Below are 13,730 nucleotides of genomic sequence, written 5' to 3'. Positions count from 1 at the left end.
TGATACTGGATGGGTGTGCAAGTGTAACTCAAGTTGTACTAATCGATTTGATCTGTGACATTCAGTCTGATTCTGAGTAAGAACTTTGAAATGGATGTAAAATGGAGCTCAGTCTGGAATTGTTACCGTATTTCCATTTGACACTGTGTGAGGATGGAGGATTAGTATGTAATCTATAGCTCAGTTCATATTCATCAAGTTAATATTGTATCTTTCAGTTTCATAATAAGGGTGAGTTTTAAACTAGAATCTGAACTTCTGTCTCAGGTTATACTAGCTTTCAGAATATCTCAAACTGATAATGTACTTGAGATTTGAACTTGTATCTCAGGTATATGTCAGGACACACTAGGGAATTAATAGTGCAATTTATAAGTCCATGATGTGCGTGAATATTGGGCTGGCAATTAACATGAATCTCAGTGTACATCATTAAGGTTAAGCCTGTAAACTTGTAACTGGAAACATGTCAGTTTTATCAGATGTTTAATTTGTAGTGAAGGCAGCATGACTGTGGGATTGACCCAGTGAGAATTTAATAGCGGGTGAGAATTTGGACTGGGATTTATGGACACTCGCATCTGCAGGACTGAGTTTGGATGACATGGATACAATGTCTATCTCTCCTGCTCTGTTTGATTCATGGATGGAAAATTGCTTTGGAACTATTTCTGCTGTCTGAGACTGTGAAATTGATGACCTGTCTGTGTCTCTGTGCTCTGTCAGTGATAATGTACATACTGTGTGTGACAAGGAGCTGGTGGGAATCTTCATTTTAATTTGGCTGGAGGAAACATCACATTTATTCTGGTTCCTTCAATTATTTGCCTGTTGGTAAAAAGTATATTTTAGAATTCATGTACAGGTGAGGTAGAAGATACTGATTCTATTAGTTTAATCTCTCTATTAATAATCATTCTGAATGATCTGGGAAGTCTGGGAAGAGTGCTCTCTGCAGTCACCGTCGTCGGGAATCAGTCTGGGAAGAGCATCCTCTGCAGTCACCATCACCGGGAAGCAGTCTGGGAAGAGTGCCCTCTGCAATCACCGTCACCGGGAAGCAGTCTGGGAAGAATGCCCTCTGCAGTCACCGTCACCGGGAAGAAGTCTGCGAAGAGTGTCCTCTGCAGTCACCGTCACCGGGAAGCAGTCTGGGAAGAGTGCCCTCTGCAGTCACCGGGAAGCAGTCTGGGAAGAGTGACCTCTGCAGTCACCGTCGCCGGGAAGCAGTCTGGGAAGAGTGTCCTCTGCAGTCACCGTCGCTGGGAAGCAGTCTGGGAAGAGTGTCCTCTGCAGTCACCAGGAAGCAGTCTGGGAAGAGCATCCTCTGCAGTCACCGTTGCCAGGAAGCAGTCTGGCAAGAGTGCCCTCTGCAGTCACCGTCACCGGGAAGCAGTCTGGGAAGAGCGTCCTCTGCAGTCACCGTCGCCGGGAAGCAGTCTGGGAAGAGTGTCCTCTGCAGTCACCGTCGTCGAGTGAAAAAAATACAGAGTGACATCACAGGAAAACCGTATGTTCATTGGTTGGTGAGTAACTGCTAGTCTGAACTACCTTTTCTAAGTTGATTTCAGATTAAAGGTGACTACTGGGGCCCAGGATCGGAGTTCTAACACATCAGCTTCAACTCAGCAGAGAGAGCGAGTTCCAGTTGATTTTAAAAAGTGTATTTTGATTCTCTATTCTAACTTGCTTTCAGCTTAAAGGTAAATAGGAGAAATATTTTACAGATTGATAAATTAAAGACCAGTAGGAAATGTAACAACAAATTGAAAAACTAATTAAATAAAATAGAGATGCAGTGCCAGGCGATGTGTTGTAGCTGTGTGGTATGGTTGCTGTTGGACCCCATTGTGGTTCCTCATGACCACATCTGTAGCAAGTGTTGGTTGCTCGAGAAACTCTGGCTCAGAGTTGATGAGCTAAAGTCTGGGCTTCAGACACTGCGACACATCAGGGAGGGGGAGAGTTACCTGGACGCTCTGTTTCAGGATACAGTAACACCCCTTAGATTAACTACCATAAATTCGGCCAGTGGTCAGGGACAGGAGGGTGTGACTATGAGTGAGGCAGGTAGAGGGGTCCAGGAAGTAGCACTGCAGGAGCCTCAGCCCTTGCCCTTATCCAAAAGGTTCGAGATTCTTGCTCCTTGTGTGGATGAGGGTGGGGACTGTAGAGAGGATGAGCAAACTGACCATAGCACCATGGCACAGGGAGACATTCAAGTGGGGGGAGAAAAGAGAAATGTAGTTGCAATCGGGGATAGTATAGTTAGGGGAATAGATACTGTTCTCTGTAGCCAGGATCGAGAGTCCCGAAGGCTGTGTTGCCTACCTGGTGCCAGGGTTAAGGATATCTGCAGAGGAACATGGAGTGGGAGGGGAAAGATCCAGTTGTCGTGGTCCACGTAGGTACCAACAATATAGGTAGAACAAGGAAAGAGGTTCTGCTGAGGGAATACAAGCAGCTGGGGCTAAATTAAAAAGTAGAACCAAAAAGGTAATAATCTCCGGATTCCTACCTGAGCCACGAGCTAATTGGTATCGGGTCAATAAGATTAAAGAGCTGAATGTGTGGCTCAAAGTTTGGTATGGGAGAAATGGGTTCGAATTCATGGGACATTGGCACTAATACTGGGGAAAGAGGGATCTATTCCATTCGGATCGGCTCCACTTTAATCAGGCTGGGACCAGTGTCCTGGCGAATCTCATAACTAGGTTTGTAGATGGGGCTTTAAACTAAACAGTGGGGGAGCTCAGTTGCATGGAAATATAAAAAAATCAAAGTTTAAGGAGAGGGTAGGAGTGCAGGTTAGTGACAAGGCTGATTGTTCCCAAAAAGTGAAAGGAAGGGACAGAGTGTGTGAACACCATATTGCACCAAAGAATCAAATAAGAGTAGGGAAAATTGACAACAGGGCAAACTTAAAGGTTTTGTATCTGAATGTGTGTAGCATTCGGAATAAAAATAATGAGTTAAAAGCGCAAATAGGGATAAATAGGTATGATTTGGTGGTGATTACTGAGATGTGGTTATAGGGAGAACAGGTTTGGGAGTTAAATATCCAAGGGTACTCAGTGTTTTGGAAGGATAGGCAGGAAGGAAAAGGAGGTGGTGTAGCTTTGTTAGTAAAGGAAGAGTTCAGTGCTATAGTGAGGAATGATGTAGGCACTGGAGAGCAAGTCGTAGAGTCAGTCTGGGTAGAAATAAGAAATAGCAATGGAAAGAAGTCCCTGGTGGGAGTAATCAATAGGTCCCCAAACAGTAGTTCAGCAGTAAGGCACACAATAAACCATGAAATACTGGGAGCATGTAAGAAAGGCACGGCAATAATCATGGGTGATTTTAATATGCATATTGACTGGGCTAATCAAATTGGCAAGGGTAGCCTCGAGGGAGAGTTCATAGGGTGTATTAAAGATTCTCTCTTGAAGCAATGCGTTGTGGAACCAACCAGGGAGCAGGCTATTCTCGATTTGGTTTTGTGTAATGAGATTAATGTTCTCAGAATAAAGGATCCACTCCAGAAGAGTGATCATAGCATGCTAGAATTTCAAGTTCAGTTTGAAAGCGAGAAACTTGAGTCCCACACTAGTGTTCTGCAGTTAAACAAAGGTAACTACATAGGCATGAGGGCAGATTTGACCCTAGTGGACTGGGCAGGAAGACTACAATGTAGGGCAGTTAATGAAGAGTGGCAGATATTTAAGGAGATATTCAATTCCTCTGAAGTAAAATATATTCCAAAGAGGAGGAAAGATTGTAAGAGGGGGAAAAAGCATCCATGGTTAAGCAAGGAAGTTAAAGATAACATAAAGGCAAAAACTAAGGCATACCAAATTGCAAAGGGCAGAGGCAGGCTGGATGATTGGGAAACTTTTAAAGATCAACAAAGGGTTACTAAAAAAATAATAAAAAGAGCAAAGGTAAATTATGAAAGAAAACTAGCGCAAAATGTAAAAACTGATAGCAAAAGTTTCTGCGAGTATATAAAATGAAAGAGAGTAGCTAAAGTGAATCTTGGTCCCTTGGAGGATGAGACTGGGGAGTTAATAGTGGGGAACGCAGAAATGGCAGAGACACTTAATCAATATTTTCCCTCAGTTTTCACGGTAGAGGACACTAGTACCACCCCAATAGTGATAGGTAGAGCAGAGGGTATAGAGAAGGAGGAACTTCAAACTATCACCATCACTGGAGAAAAAGTACTGAGCAAAATATTGGGACTAAAGAGTGACAAGTCCCCAGGACCTGATGGCCGACATCCCAGGGTCTTAAAGGAAGTGGCAGCAGAGATAATGGATGCATTGGTAATAATATTCCAAAATTCCCTGGATTCTGGAAAGGTTCCAGTGGATTGGGAAAATGCTAATATAATACCCTTATTCAAAAAGTGGGGGAGACAGAAAGTAGAAAGCTATAGACCAGTTTAACTTCTGTCACTGGGAAATTGTTGGAATCCATTATTAAGGAAGTAGTAATGGGGCATTTGGAAAGACAAAATGCAATCTATCAGAGCCAGCATAGTTTTCTGAAGATTAAGTCATGTTTGACTAATTTGCTAGAGTTCTTTGAAGATGTGACAAGCAAAATGGATAATGGGGATTGTGTAGATGTAGTATATCTGGACTTCCACAAGATCTTTGATAAGTTGCCGCACAAAAGATTAATACACAAAATAAGATCACACGGAGTTAGGGGTAGTATAGTAGTTTGGAGTCGTAAGACAATACTGAATAGCAAGAAGTACAAGTAATTCACTGTGCCCCTTGGAAAGTTTTTTGGGCACTAAATGATATGGTGATTGGATGGGAGTAGTAAGGAGTTGGGATAAATGGGTCTTTTTCTGGATGGCAAGCTGTAACTAGTGGGGTGCCACAGTGTTCGGTCCTTGGACCCCAATTCTTTGCAATCTATATTAGTGACTTGGATTCAGGGATAGAAGGTACTATAGCTAAATTTGCAGATGACACCAAAATAGGTGGGAAAGTAAGTTGTAATGAAGAAATAAGAAATTTACAAATGGATATGGACAGGTTAGGTGAATGGGCCAACATTTGGCAGATGGAGTTTAACGTGGATAAGTGTGAGGTTATCCATTTTGGTTTGAAAAAAAAAGGCAAATTATTATTTAAAGGGAGAGAAACTTCAGAATGATTCAGTGCAGAGGGACCTGGGTGTCCTCGTGCATGAATCGCTGAAAGCTAGTATACAGGTACAACAGGTAATAAGGAAGGAGAATGTAATTTTGGTATTTATTGCTAAAGGAATAGGGTGTTAAAATAGGGAAGTGTTGTTGCAACTGTACAAGGCATTGGTGAGGTTGCACCTGGAGCGCTGTGCACAGTTTTGGTCCCCTTACTTGAGAAAGGATGTAGTTGCATTGGAGGCAGTTCAGAGGGGGTTCACTAGATTGATTCCAGAGATGCAGGGCTTGTCTTATGAGAAGAGATTGAGCAGTTTAGGCCTAAACTCACAAGAGTTTAGAAGGATGAGAGGATATCTAACTGAGGTATATAAGATGCTAAAGGGGATAGAAAAAGTAGATGTGGCATGGATGTTTCCCCTTGTGGCGGATTCTAGAACAAGAGGCTATAATTTTAAGCTAAGGGGTGGTAGATTTAAATCAGGGATGAGGAGGAATTACTTTGCTCAATGGGTCGTGAATCTGTGGAATTCACTACCTCAGAGTGCAGTGGATGCCGGGATGCTGAATAAGTTTAAGGAGGAGATAGACAGATTTTTAAATTAGTAACGGGTTGAAAGGTTATGGGGAGAGGGCGGGAAATTGGAGTTGAGGCCGAAATGAGATCAGCTATGATCGTATTGAATAGCGGGGCAGGCTCGAGGGGCTGAATTGCCTACTCCTGCTCCTAGTTCTTATGAATGGCTGGTGAGCTGTAGCCAGATTCTAGCTTCTATTGGACAGACCCTTCGCAATCCAATTCTCAACTAATCAGAGAGCCAGGTAGAAGAAACTGTAAGTTCTGACCGGCTTATATTTTCATATTTGAAAAGCCTGCCAATTTCAGATCATGTGGGAATAATTCTATTTCCAGCAATTTCTGGTACTGAATGCAACTTGGGGATTCATGCTGTACCTTCTAATTCTGTGACTTGTACATGAGAGGGGTTTGTTCTGTATCTGTTAATCTCCATTTTTCTTTTTGTGATGGTGGAATTCATTCTCTATCTGCTAATCTTGTACCATGTGAGAGTGTAGGATTCTCTCTGCATCTGTCACTTGCTGAACTGCATGTGTGTGAGAGATTTATTATGTGTCTGTCAGTATCTGCTTCTATATGCAAGTGCTGATATCAATCTGTACTGCACAGTCTCTGCTTTGCTCTGTGAGTGTGGTCACATTCACTGTCTGTCATTGTTCTATGTGACTGTGGGATTCTTTCTGTGATCATCAGCCCTTGGGACTCAGCAAGTGAGAGAGTCACTCTGCATCTCTCCATTTCTCATCCATTGTCAGGTTAATTCTGTAACTGACATTCATTGGAGCTGTGTTGTTATGGCCTTAATTCTGCATCTGTTAGTCTCTGGATTGGGATGTGGATTTGGGACATATTCTGTATCTGACAGGCTCTGGTACTGAATGTGACAATCAATTTAACTTTGTATCTGTCAGTCTTTAAGCAAAATAATTTGTAATTGGTTATTTGTCTGTCTATGGTACTGTATGTGAGCATGAAATGAATTATGTACCTGTCAGTCATGGAACTGAATGCGATTTTGTAATCCATTCCATCTGTCAGTCCCCAGAATTACAAGTGAATGTGGGGCTCATTCTGAAGCTGACAGTATCTGGAAGTGAGTGTGAGTTTGACTTTAGTTCTGCAGTCATCTGTCTTTGACTACGTGTGTAATTTATTCATTCTGCAAGTATCAGTCTCTGGTCCTGTATCCAAATGTTGATTTTTGTTTGTATCTGTCAGTTGTGGGACTGCGTATGAGTGCAGGATGAACTATATGAATGTCATTCTCTGATACTATATCAGTGGGATTCGATCTGCTTCAATATATCACTTGTGAAATATTAAAAACAAGCGCTTCCTTTCAGTTACCTGTGAAGTGCAATATTGTTGCATTCAATCTGTATGTGTCCATCTCTTGTCTTGCACGTGGATATGTTATTTTTTCTGTATCAGTCAGTCCCAGATAATTTACATGAGAATGAGATTAATTCTAACTCTAATATATGTGACTGTGGCATTCAGTCTTTAGCTGTCCATATCTGGAAATAATTGTGTCAGTGAAGTTGATTTTACTTTTATTTTCATCCATTGCTCTCTGTGAATGAGATTTGTCTTACGCCTGTCAGTCGGTGGCACTTTAAATGAATGCTTTTGGTCTATGCCTTATTGTCTTTTTCTGTGTGTAGGCCTGTGGATTTTATTTTCTGGATTTCAGGGTTTGGTCCCCTGTATAAAGTGGGATTAATGCAGTGTATGTCAGTTTTTGGTGAGTGTGGACATACTTCTGTGTTAGTCAGTCTCTCAATCTGAATGTGAGTGTGCATTAATTCAGTTTTCTGTAGGGTGGGAATCATTCAATATCTGTCAGTTTCTGGTATTGTATGTGAATGTGCTGCTCATTCTGTGTCATTACCTCGTAAAGGGTGTGAGTAGGGGGGTTTATTTGTACCTGTCACTGTGCAATACCGAATGGGATTATGAGCTTCATTCTGTATTTTTCAATCTCTACTGCTCGATGTGAATGTGTTTATTTTTGGCCGTCAGTCTCAGGTACAATAAGAGACTCTGGAATTTATTATACCTTTGCCAGTCTCTGGTAGGGTATGTGACACTGGGCTACATTCTACATCTTTCACTCAATGGCAATGCAAATGAAAGTAGCTTTAATTCTGAATTTGTCAATCCCTGGATTGAATGTGGTATTTGGAATTTGTTGTTCTTATGTCTGTCTCTAGATTTTCATGTGAGTCTGGGGTTCATTCTCGATCTATGTGTCTCTGCCATTGAATGCAACTGTGCGGGTTTTCTGTATTGGTCCTTCACCTGCATCTCAGGCATGATCTAAGGATACATTCAGTAGTTCTGTGCGAGTTGTGTAGTGGTATTTAATTTTTATCTCTGTGAGAACAAATTCGAGTGATAACATATGCATCAATCTCAAACCTGGTTCATTATTTAATTCCTGCAGTTTGAAAAGAACAGAATTCATACTTTAATATTCTAGTCTAACACTTAGTGAGATTATGGAACTGATATTTAATGTGTAGCTCACTCTACATTCTGAGGCACTGAGTCGCAATTCATCCTGCATATTACAATAGGGTAAATGTTGTCTGACATAGTTAATAATTAGTAATTAATTTGTGGCTGAGATGACATTATGTATTTAACTCGAATAGTGGCTGTGCTTTTGCCCTGGGATTGATCAATCTAGTCCTCAGGTGTACTGGTTTAATGTAAACAACTTCTCCCAGCAATATTCTGTTTGACTCTTATATTGAAAGGGCGCCTCTCAGTCTTGGGATCTATGTCGGTCTCTATCTGTTTCATTTTGGCCTAAAGACCTGGCAGTATCTCTGTGCTTTGTGAGTGATATTGTACTTACTGTGAGTTGGAACCATCAGGCTGCACATTTCCTTGTTTCGAAGAACCATCTGGTCCTTCAATTCTTTCTGTGCATACAGAAAACATAACTCCTTTACCTAGAGAATAGGTGAAGTAGAAAATACAAAATAGATCAATGTATTTTTAAAATAAGTGTTATTAAAATGAACAATCAACAAAGCAAAACTAGCAGCATATCAGTGTCTGACCCCACCACGGTACTGGAGCAATCTGTTTCTGCTTATCTGCTATTTTGAGCGGTTTTACAACAATTTTATGACGTCCAGAAACAACCCGTCCTGTGCACTGCTCCTTGAATTAGACTATCCGATGGAGGAGTGGCTTTGGCAAGGGTCAGATTTATATTTGCAGCTCCCTTTCAACTAACTGTTCACCTGGAAACAAGCAGGTACTGTTTAAAATGTCTCTTTCACACTTCTCACCTGGTGCCTGAAATTGATCTTCTTTGTGTAACTGGAAACATTGTTACTGTGCGGCTATTTCCCCCGCCATTCTCTGTCCAATAACAAGGGACAGTGGGAGCCGGGACTAAGCCAGGAAGCTTCACTCGGGTTTGGGGAGAGAAAGCAGCAATGATCTTCAATGGCGAGTTCTTCTCACTCTGTCCAGACACTGCTCGAGAATGGCCTCTCCCTTCCCCCCGCTCACTCCATGTTCCGGGAGCAGCTCGTGTTCCAGGGAGCCCATTAAAAACAGCCGCCGCCTCCGCCTCAGCTGCCCGGACACTCAATGCCAATCTCTGAGCATATCTGCGGACGCGGCTCCAAACCGATGCGCTGCTTTAAGCAGATGCTGTTTGTTCACTTCCCTCTGGGGCGGTGATGTCTCCGATCGCTGCTGAATTAAACCCTATTCCGCTCACTGAGTGAATGACGCTCTCGGCCATTGTTGGGGGAGCGGTTGCGCATGCGCTGTTATCCGCATTGCGACGACACCTGGGACGGGGTTAAACAGCGCATGCGTAGATCTCCGCAGCAATTCAGCCACTAAAATCAATGGGAATTTTCCCCATTTCACTCTCATCACAGAAAAAACAAAATCTCCGAACCTGTGTCGGCGCGGGGGGCAAGGGGCGTTGGGTGCGAGTGGACGTGTGGCGGTGGTACACTGGTGGGTAAAGGCCGCTTTACAACATCAATTTTAACACAGGAGATTCCCCCAAACAGTTTGTAAAATGCTGGAACCGTGTGTGTATGAGGATGGTGATGTTACTGAGGATGATTCCTGTTTTAGAATAGACTGTGTTTAGGTCGGAATATTACTGACTGTTAATTATAACGAGAGCATATTTCAAAGCCCCGGGTTTGCGGAAACTCCTGACTGTGAAGCCCGGGTCTGTCCGGGTTTGTGTCTCGGTTCCATTGGTAATAAACGGCTGGAAATTGGCGGATGCAGAAACTGGAGGAGGAGCTGAAAGATCAGGGGCTTTTCTCTTTCTGTCTGTCACTCCGGCTCTCTCCTCCCTCCCGATCTCTGTTTAATCTTCACTCTGTCTCCTCCCCTCTCTGCCATCAAACCGCGTTTTTCAGTCAGGTCCGGGCGAGCTGTATAAAAGAGGAACGTGAAGCAGCTCGTGTCTCATATTCTGCAGCGATCTGAGTGAAGAATCATCATGTCTGGCAGAGGGAAAGGAGGTAAAGGACTGGGGAAAGGCGGAGCAAAGCGGCACCGCAAAGTGCTTCGTGATAATATCCAGGGCATCACCAAACCAGCAATCCGCCGCCTGGCTCGCCGTGGCGGTGTCAAGCGGATCTCGGGTTTGATCTATGAGGAGACTCGCGGGGTGCTGAAGGTTTTCCTGGAGAATGTGATCAGGGATGCGGTCACCTACACTGAACACGCCAAGCGCAAGACGGTCACTGCCATGGATGTGGTGTACGCTCTGAAACGCCAGGGCCGCACTCTCTATGGATTCGGCGGCTAAACAACTCGACCCTTTCTACCGAACACACAACAAAGGCTCTTCTCAGAGCCACCCACCACCTCACAGAGAGAGCAGAGACCTGGGAACGGGAATTGGGATTGGCTGTGATCGGGAATGTTACTGTCTGAAACAGAAAAGAGAGCTCTAACGAAGAGTGAAACGGACTAGAAACGCTAACTCTTTTCTATCCACAGATTCTGTGAGACCTACGGAGGTTTCCAGCATTTTCTGTTTTTAATTCAGATTTCCAGCATGTGCAGTATTTTTCATTTATATTAGTGCCTGATTTGTTCCGGGGTTCTGGAGGATGTACTAAGTAACTCGATTTAATCGTTGTTTATTATCCCTTTCCCCGCTCTTTATAGTCATGAACTGCCCAGAATGAGGGCAATGGGAAGGGGTGTGAAGCCCCCAGCACCGGTTCCATTTTATTACCCACTCCAGACCTCTAAGCGAGCGGCGATTTTAAGGGTTGGTTGTGCTGTAGGGAGCAATGGACAGTCCTTCAATTTTTGCCTCGGAAATCCAGCACTGACTTTACACAGTTCAAACAACAGACTGGTGTTTCTGTCCAAAAATGTGCAGGTTCACCAGGATGATGCCGGGTTTAAAAATTGTCGGAATAGGTTTAATGAACAGGAATTTCATTCGGGTTAGGGAATAATGATTTGCAGTAAAAATGGTATTTTTAATTTTAAGAAATGAAGGAACAAAGTCTTCTGATGTCGAGGCGGTAAACGGCTGGAAATAAAGGCGGAATTTTTGAAATGAGCGATTAAAAACTACTCGACCAATGGAGACCTGGCAACTCAGCCAGGGATTAGTTCATTGGTTAGATTTTGGATAAAACTGCCTGGGCGGAAGGCTGCAGCCAATTACTGTTCGGGGCGGTTCCTCACAGAGTTTAAAATGGCGAGTTGCAGTGCAGTTTGTCTTAATAGTCCTTGCAGCTGACATTGTGGTGAATTTGTTCAGAAAATGGCCAGGACCAAGCAGACAGCGCGCAAATCGACCGGAGGGAAAGCTCCCCGCAAACAGCTGGCTACCAAAGCGGCCCGGAAGAGCGCTCCAGCAACAGGCGGCGTGAAGAAGCCTCATCGCTACAGACCCGGCACTGTGGCTCTGAGGGAGATCCGCCGCTACCAGAAATCCACCGAGCTGCTCATCCGCAAACTGCCCTTCCAGCGCCTGGTGCGAGAGATCGCTCAGGACTTCAAGACAGACCTGCGCTTCCAGAGCTCGGCCGTCATGGCTCTGCAGGAGGCCAGCGAGGCTTACCTGGTGGGGCTCTTTGAGGACACCAACCTGTGCGCCATCCACGCCAAGCGAGTCACCATCATGCCCAAAGACATCCAGCTGGCCCGCCGCATCCGCGGGGAACGCGCCTAAAACCAGGCTTCAGCACCAAGTGCAACAAAGGCTCTTTTAAGAGCCACTAAATCGGCAAATGAAAGCTGTGATCTCCTGTTGACCACTCCAGCACTTAGACATCGCGAAGTTACCATTTACCTCCTTCCATCAGTTTATTTTTTCTTGTCTACAAACCTCTTTTGGGGTTGATAATCACAGACAATGCAGTTGTAAGTTGTAGCGCAAATGGTGTCTTAATTTAAGCATAAAATTGGGAATGTGGTCACCTTAGTGCTCTAGGATACTTCCAATAAATGCGGCGCTGATAATGTATTAAATACTGCGAGCAGACATCAATCCCGGGCAAAGAGTGATCTGCGGGTTACAAGTCAGTGCTCATGAAGTCAATAAAGGCAACGCCCTGAGCAACAAACGTGTATCCCTCCGGTGCACAGATTTATCATAGAATCAACCAATTTGCACAGCACGGGAGGCCATTCGGCCCTTCGGTGCCTGCATCTGCTCTCCAAAAGAGTGTTATGACCGAAAGCTTTCACCCCGCCCCATCCCTGCACGTTGTTTATATTCAAATAATCAGCTAATACCCTCTTGACTGCCTCTATTGAACCTGCCTCCACTACTTCCAGGGAGTGCATTCCAGTCCCGAACCACTCGGGTGGAAATGTAATTTCTCTTTTGATACGAGTTGGTTGTCGTTGCGGATCATTAGAAACGCTTCACCATTACTGAAATTCGGCACGTAGCGGTAGTCAATAGTTCACCCTTTCACAGACTCTGTGGGTGGCTCTGAAAAGAGCCTTTGGGGTATTAGATTAAAGAATGGCCGCTTCACTTGGTCTTCGAGGCCGCAGAGGCGCTGGTTTTCTTGGGCAGCAGCACGGCCTGGATATTAGGCAGCACCCCGCCCTGAGCGATGGTCACCCCTCCCAGCAGCTTGTTGAGCTCCTCGTCGTTGCGGACGGCCAGCTGCAGGTGTCTGGGGATGATGCGGGTCTTCTTGTTGTCCCGGGCCGCGTTACCGGCCAGCTCGAGGATTTCAGCCGTCAGATACTCGAGCACAGCAGCCAGATAGACCGGGGCTCCAGCACCCACACGCTCAGCATAGTTGCCCTTTCTCAGGAGCCTGTGAACACGGCCCACCGGGAACTGCAGTCCAGCACGGGAGGAGCGAGATCTGGCCTTGGATCGAGCTTTACCGCCGGTCTTTCCTCTTCCAGACATTTCACAATCTCAAAAACACTTTCACAGTGAATGAGGAAATGCGCTCGCATTCGCTTCTCTTATAGCTTCGGGAGGAATGGTGCGGCGGGCATTGCTGATAGGTCATTTTGTGCAGCGTCACATAATGTTGTTCATATCACCAATCAGATATCTACTGAACTCACCAACCCGGAGACTCCACGGAGGGAGGGCGGAAAATCCAGCGCCAAATTTTGAGATTCCAACCGAGCTTTTTTTTCAAATTTTAAAAGCCCGCCAAATTTGTAAAAAAAAAAGCCAAAAAAGAACTGATCGAACATAGTACTAATTGGATAAAAGCAAAATACTGCTGATGCTGGAAATCTGAAACTAAAACAAAAATACCTGGAAAAGCTCATCGGAGAGGAAGAAAGTTGACGTTTCGAGTACTAATTGAAAATGGTTATTCAGTATTTAGTATTCGAATGTAACATTCTCTTCATCTCTCTCTCTCTTTCCCTGGACTGCAGTTTTTTGTATATTTCAGTTTCTGATTTTCTGTCTGGGTTTATGTGTATCTGAAAACAAGTCGAAAATAACGGCGCAAATTTACGCAATCTATTTTTTTATTCGACGTCGAAATTACCGCC

At 44.2% G+C, this 13,730-nt stretch overlaps 2 protein-coding genes across 2 annotated transcripts in view; one reads left to right on the top strand and one right to left on the bottom strand.

Moving 5' to 3' along the window:
- LOC144670420 (histone H2B-like) overlaps window positions 1-13,730 on the top strand; it is a 528,756-nt gene that overhangs the window by 207,464 nt on the left and 307,562 nt on the right. The gene's annotated exons all lie outside the window — the stretch shown is intronic.
- Window positions 12,730-13,122, bottom strand: LOC144670352 (histone H2AX-like). Its single transcript, XM_078532830.1, has one exon. The coding sequence runs from the start codon at window positions 13,120-13,122 to the stop codon at window positions 12,730-12,732; it is 393 nt and encodes a 130-aa protein (XP_078388956.1).

This window comes from Cetorhinus maximus, chromosome 31 (genome assembly GCF_964194155.1).
Source record: "Cetorhinus maximus chromosome 31, sCetMax3.hap1.1, whole genome shotgun sequence".
NCBI lineage: Eukaryota > Metazoa > Chordata > Chondrichthyes > Lamniformes > Cetorhinidae > Cetorhinus > Cetorhinus maximus.
The sequence above is the reverse complement of the archived record's forward strand: the minus strand, read 5'-3'. Positions and strand labels throughout refer to the sequence as shown.

Excerpts from the sequence above, each read along its gene's own strand:
- LOC144670352 (XM_078532830.1), bottom strand. The coding sequence starts at position 13,122 with ATGTCTGGAAGAGGAAAGACCGGCGGTAAAGCTCGATCCAAGGCCAGA.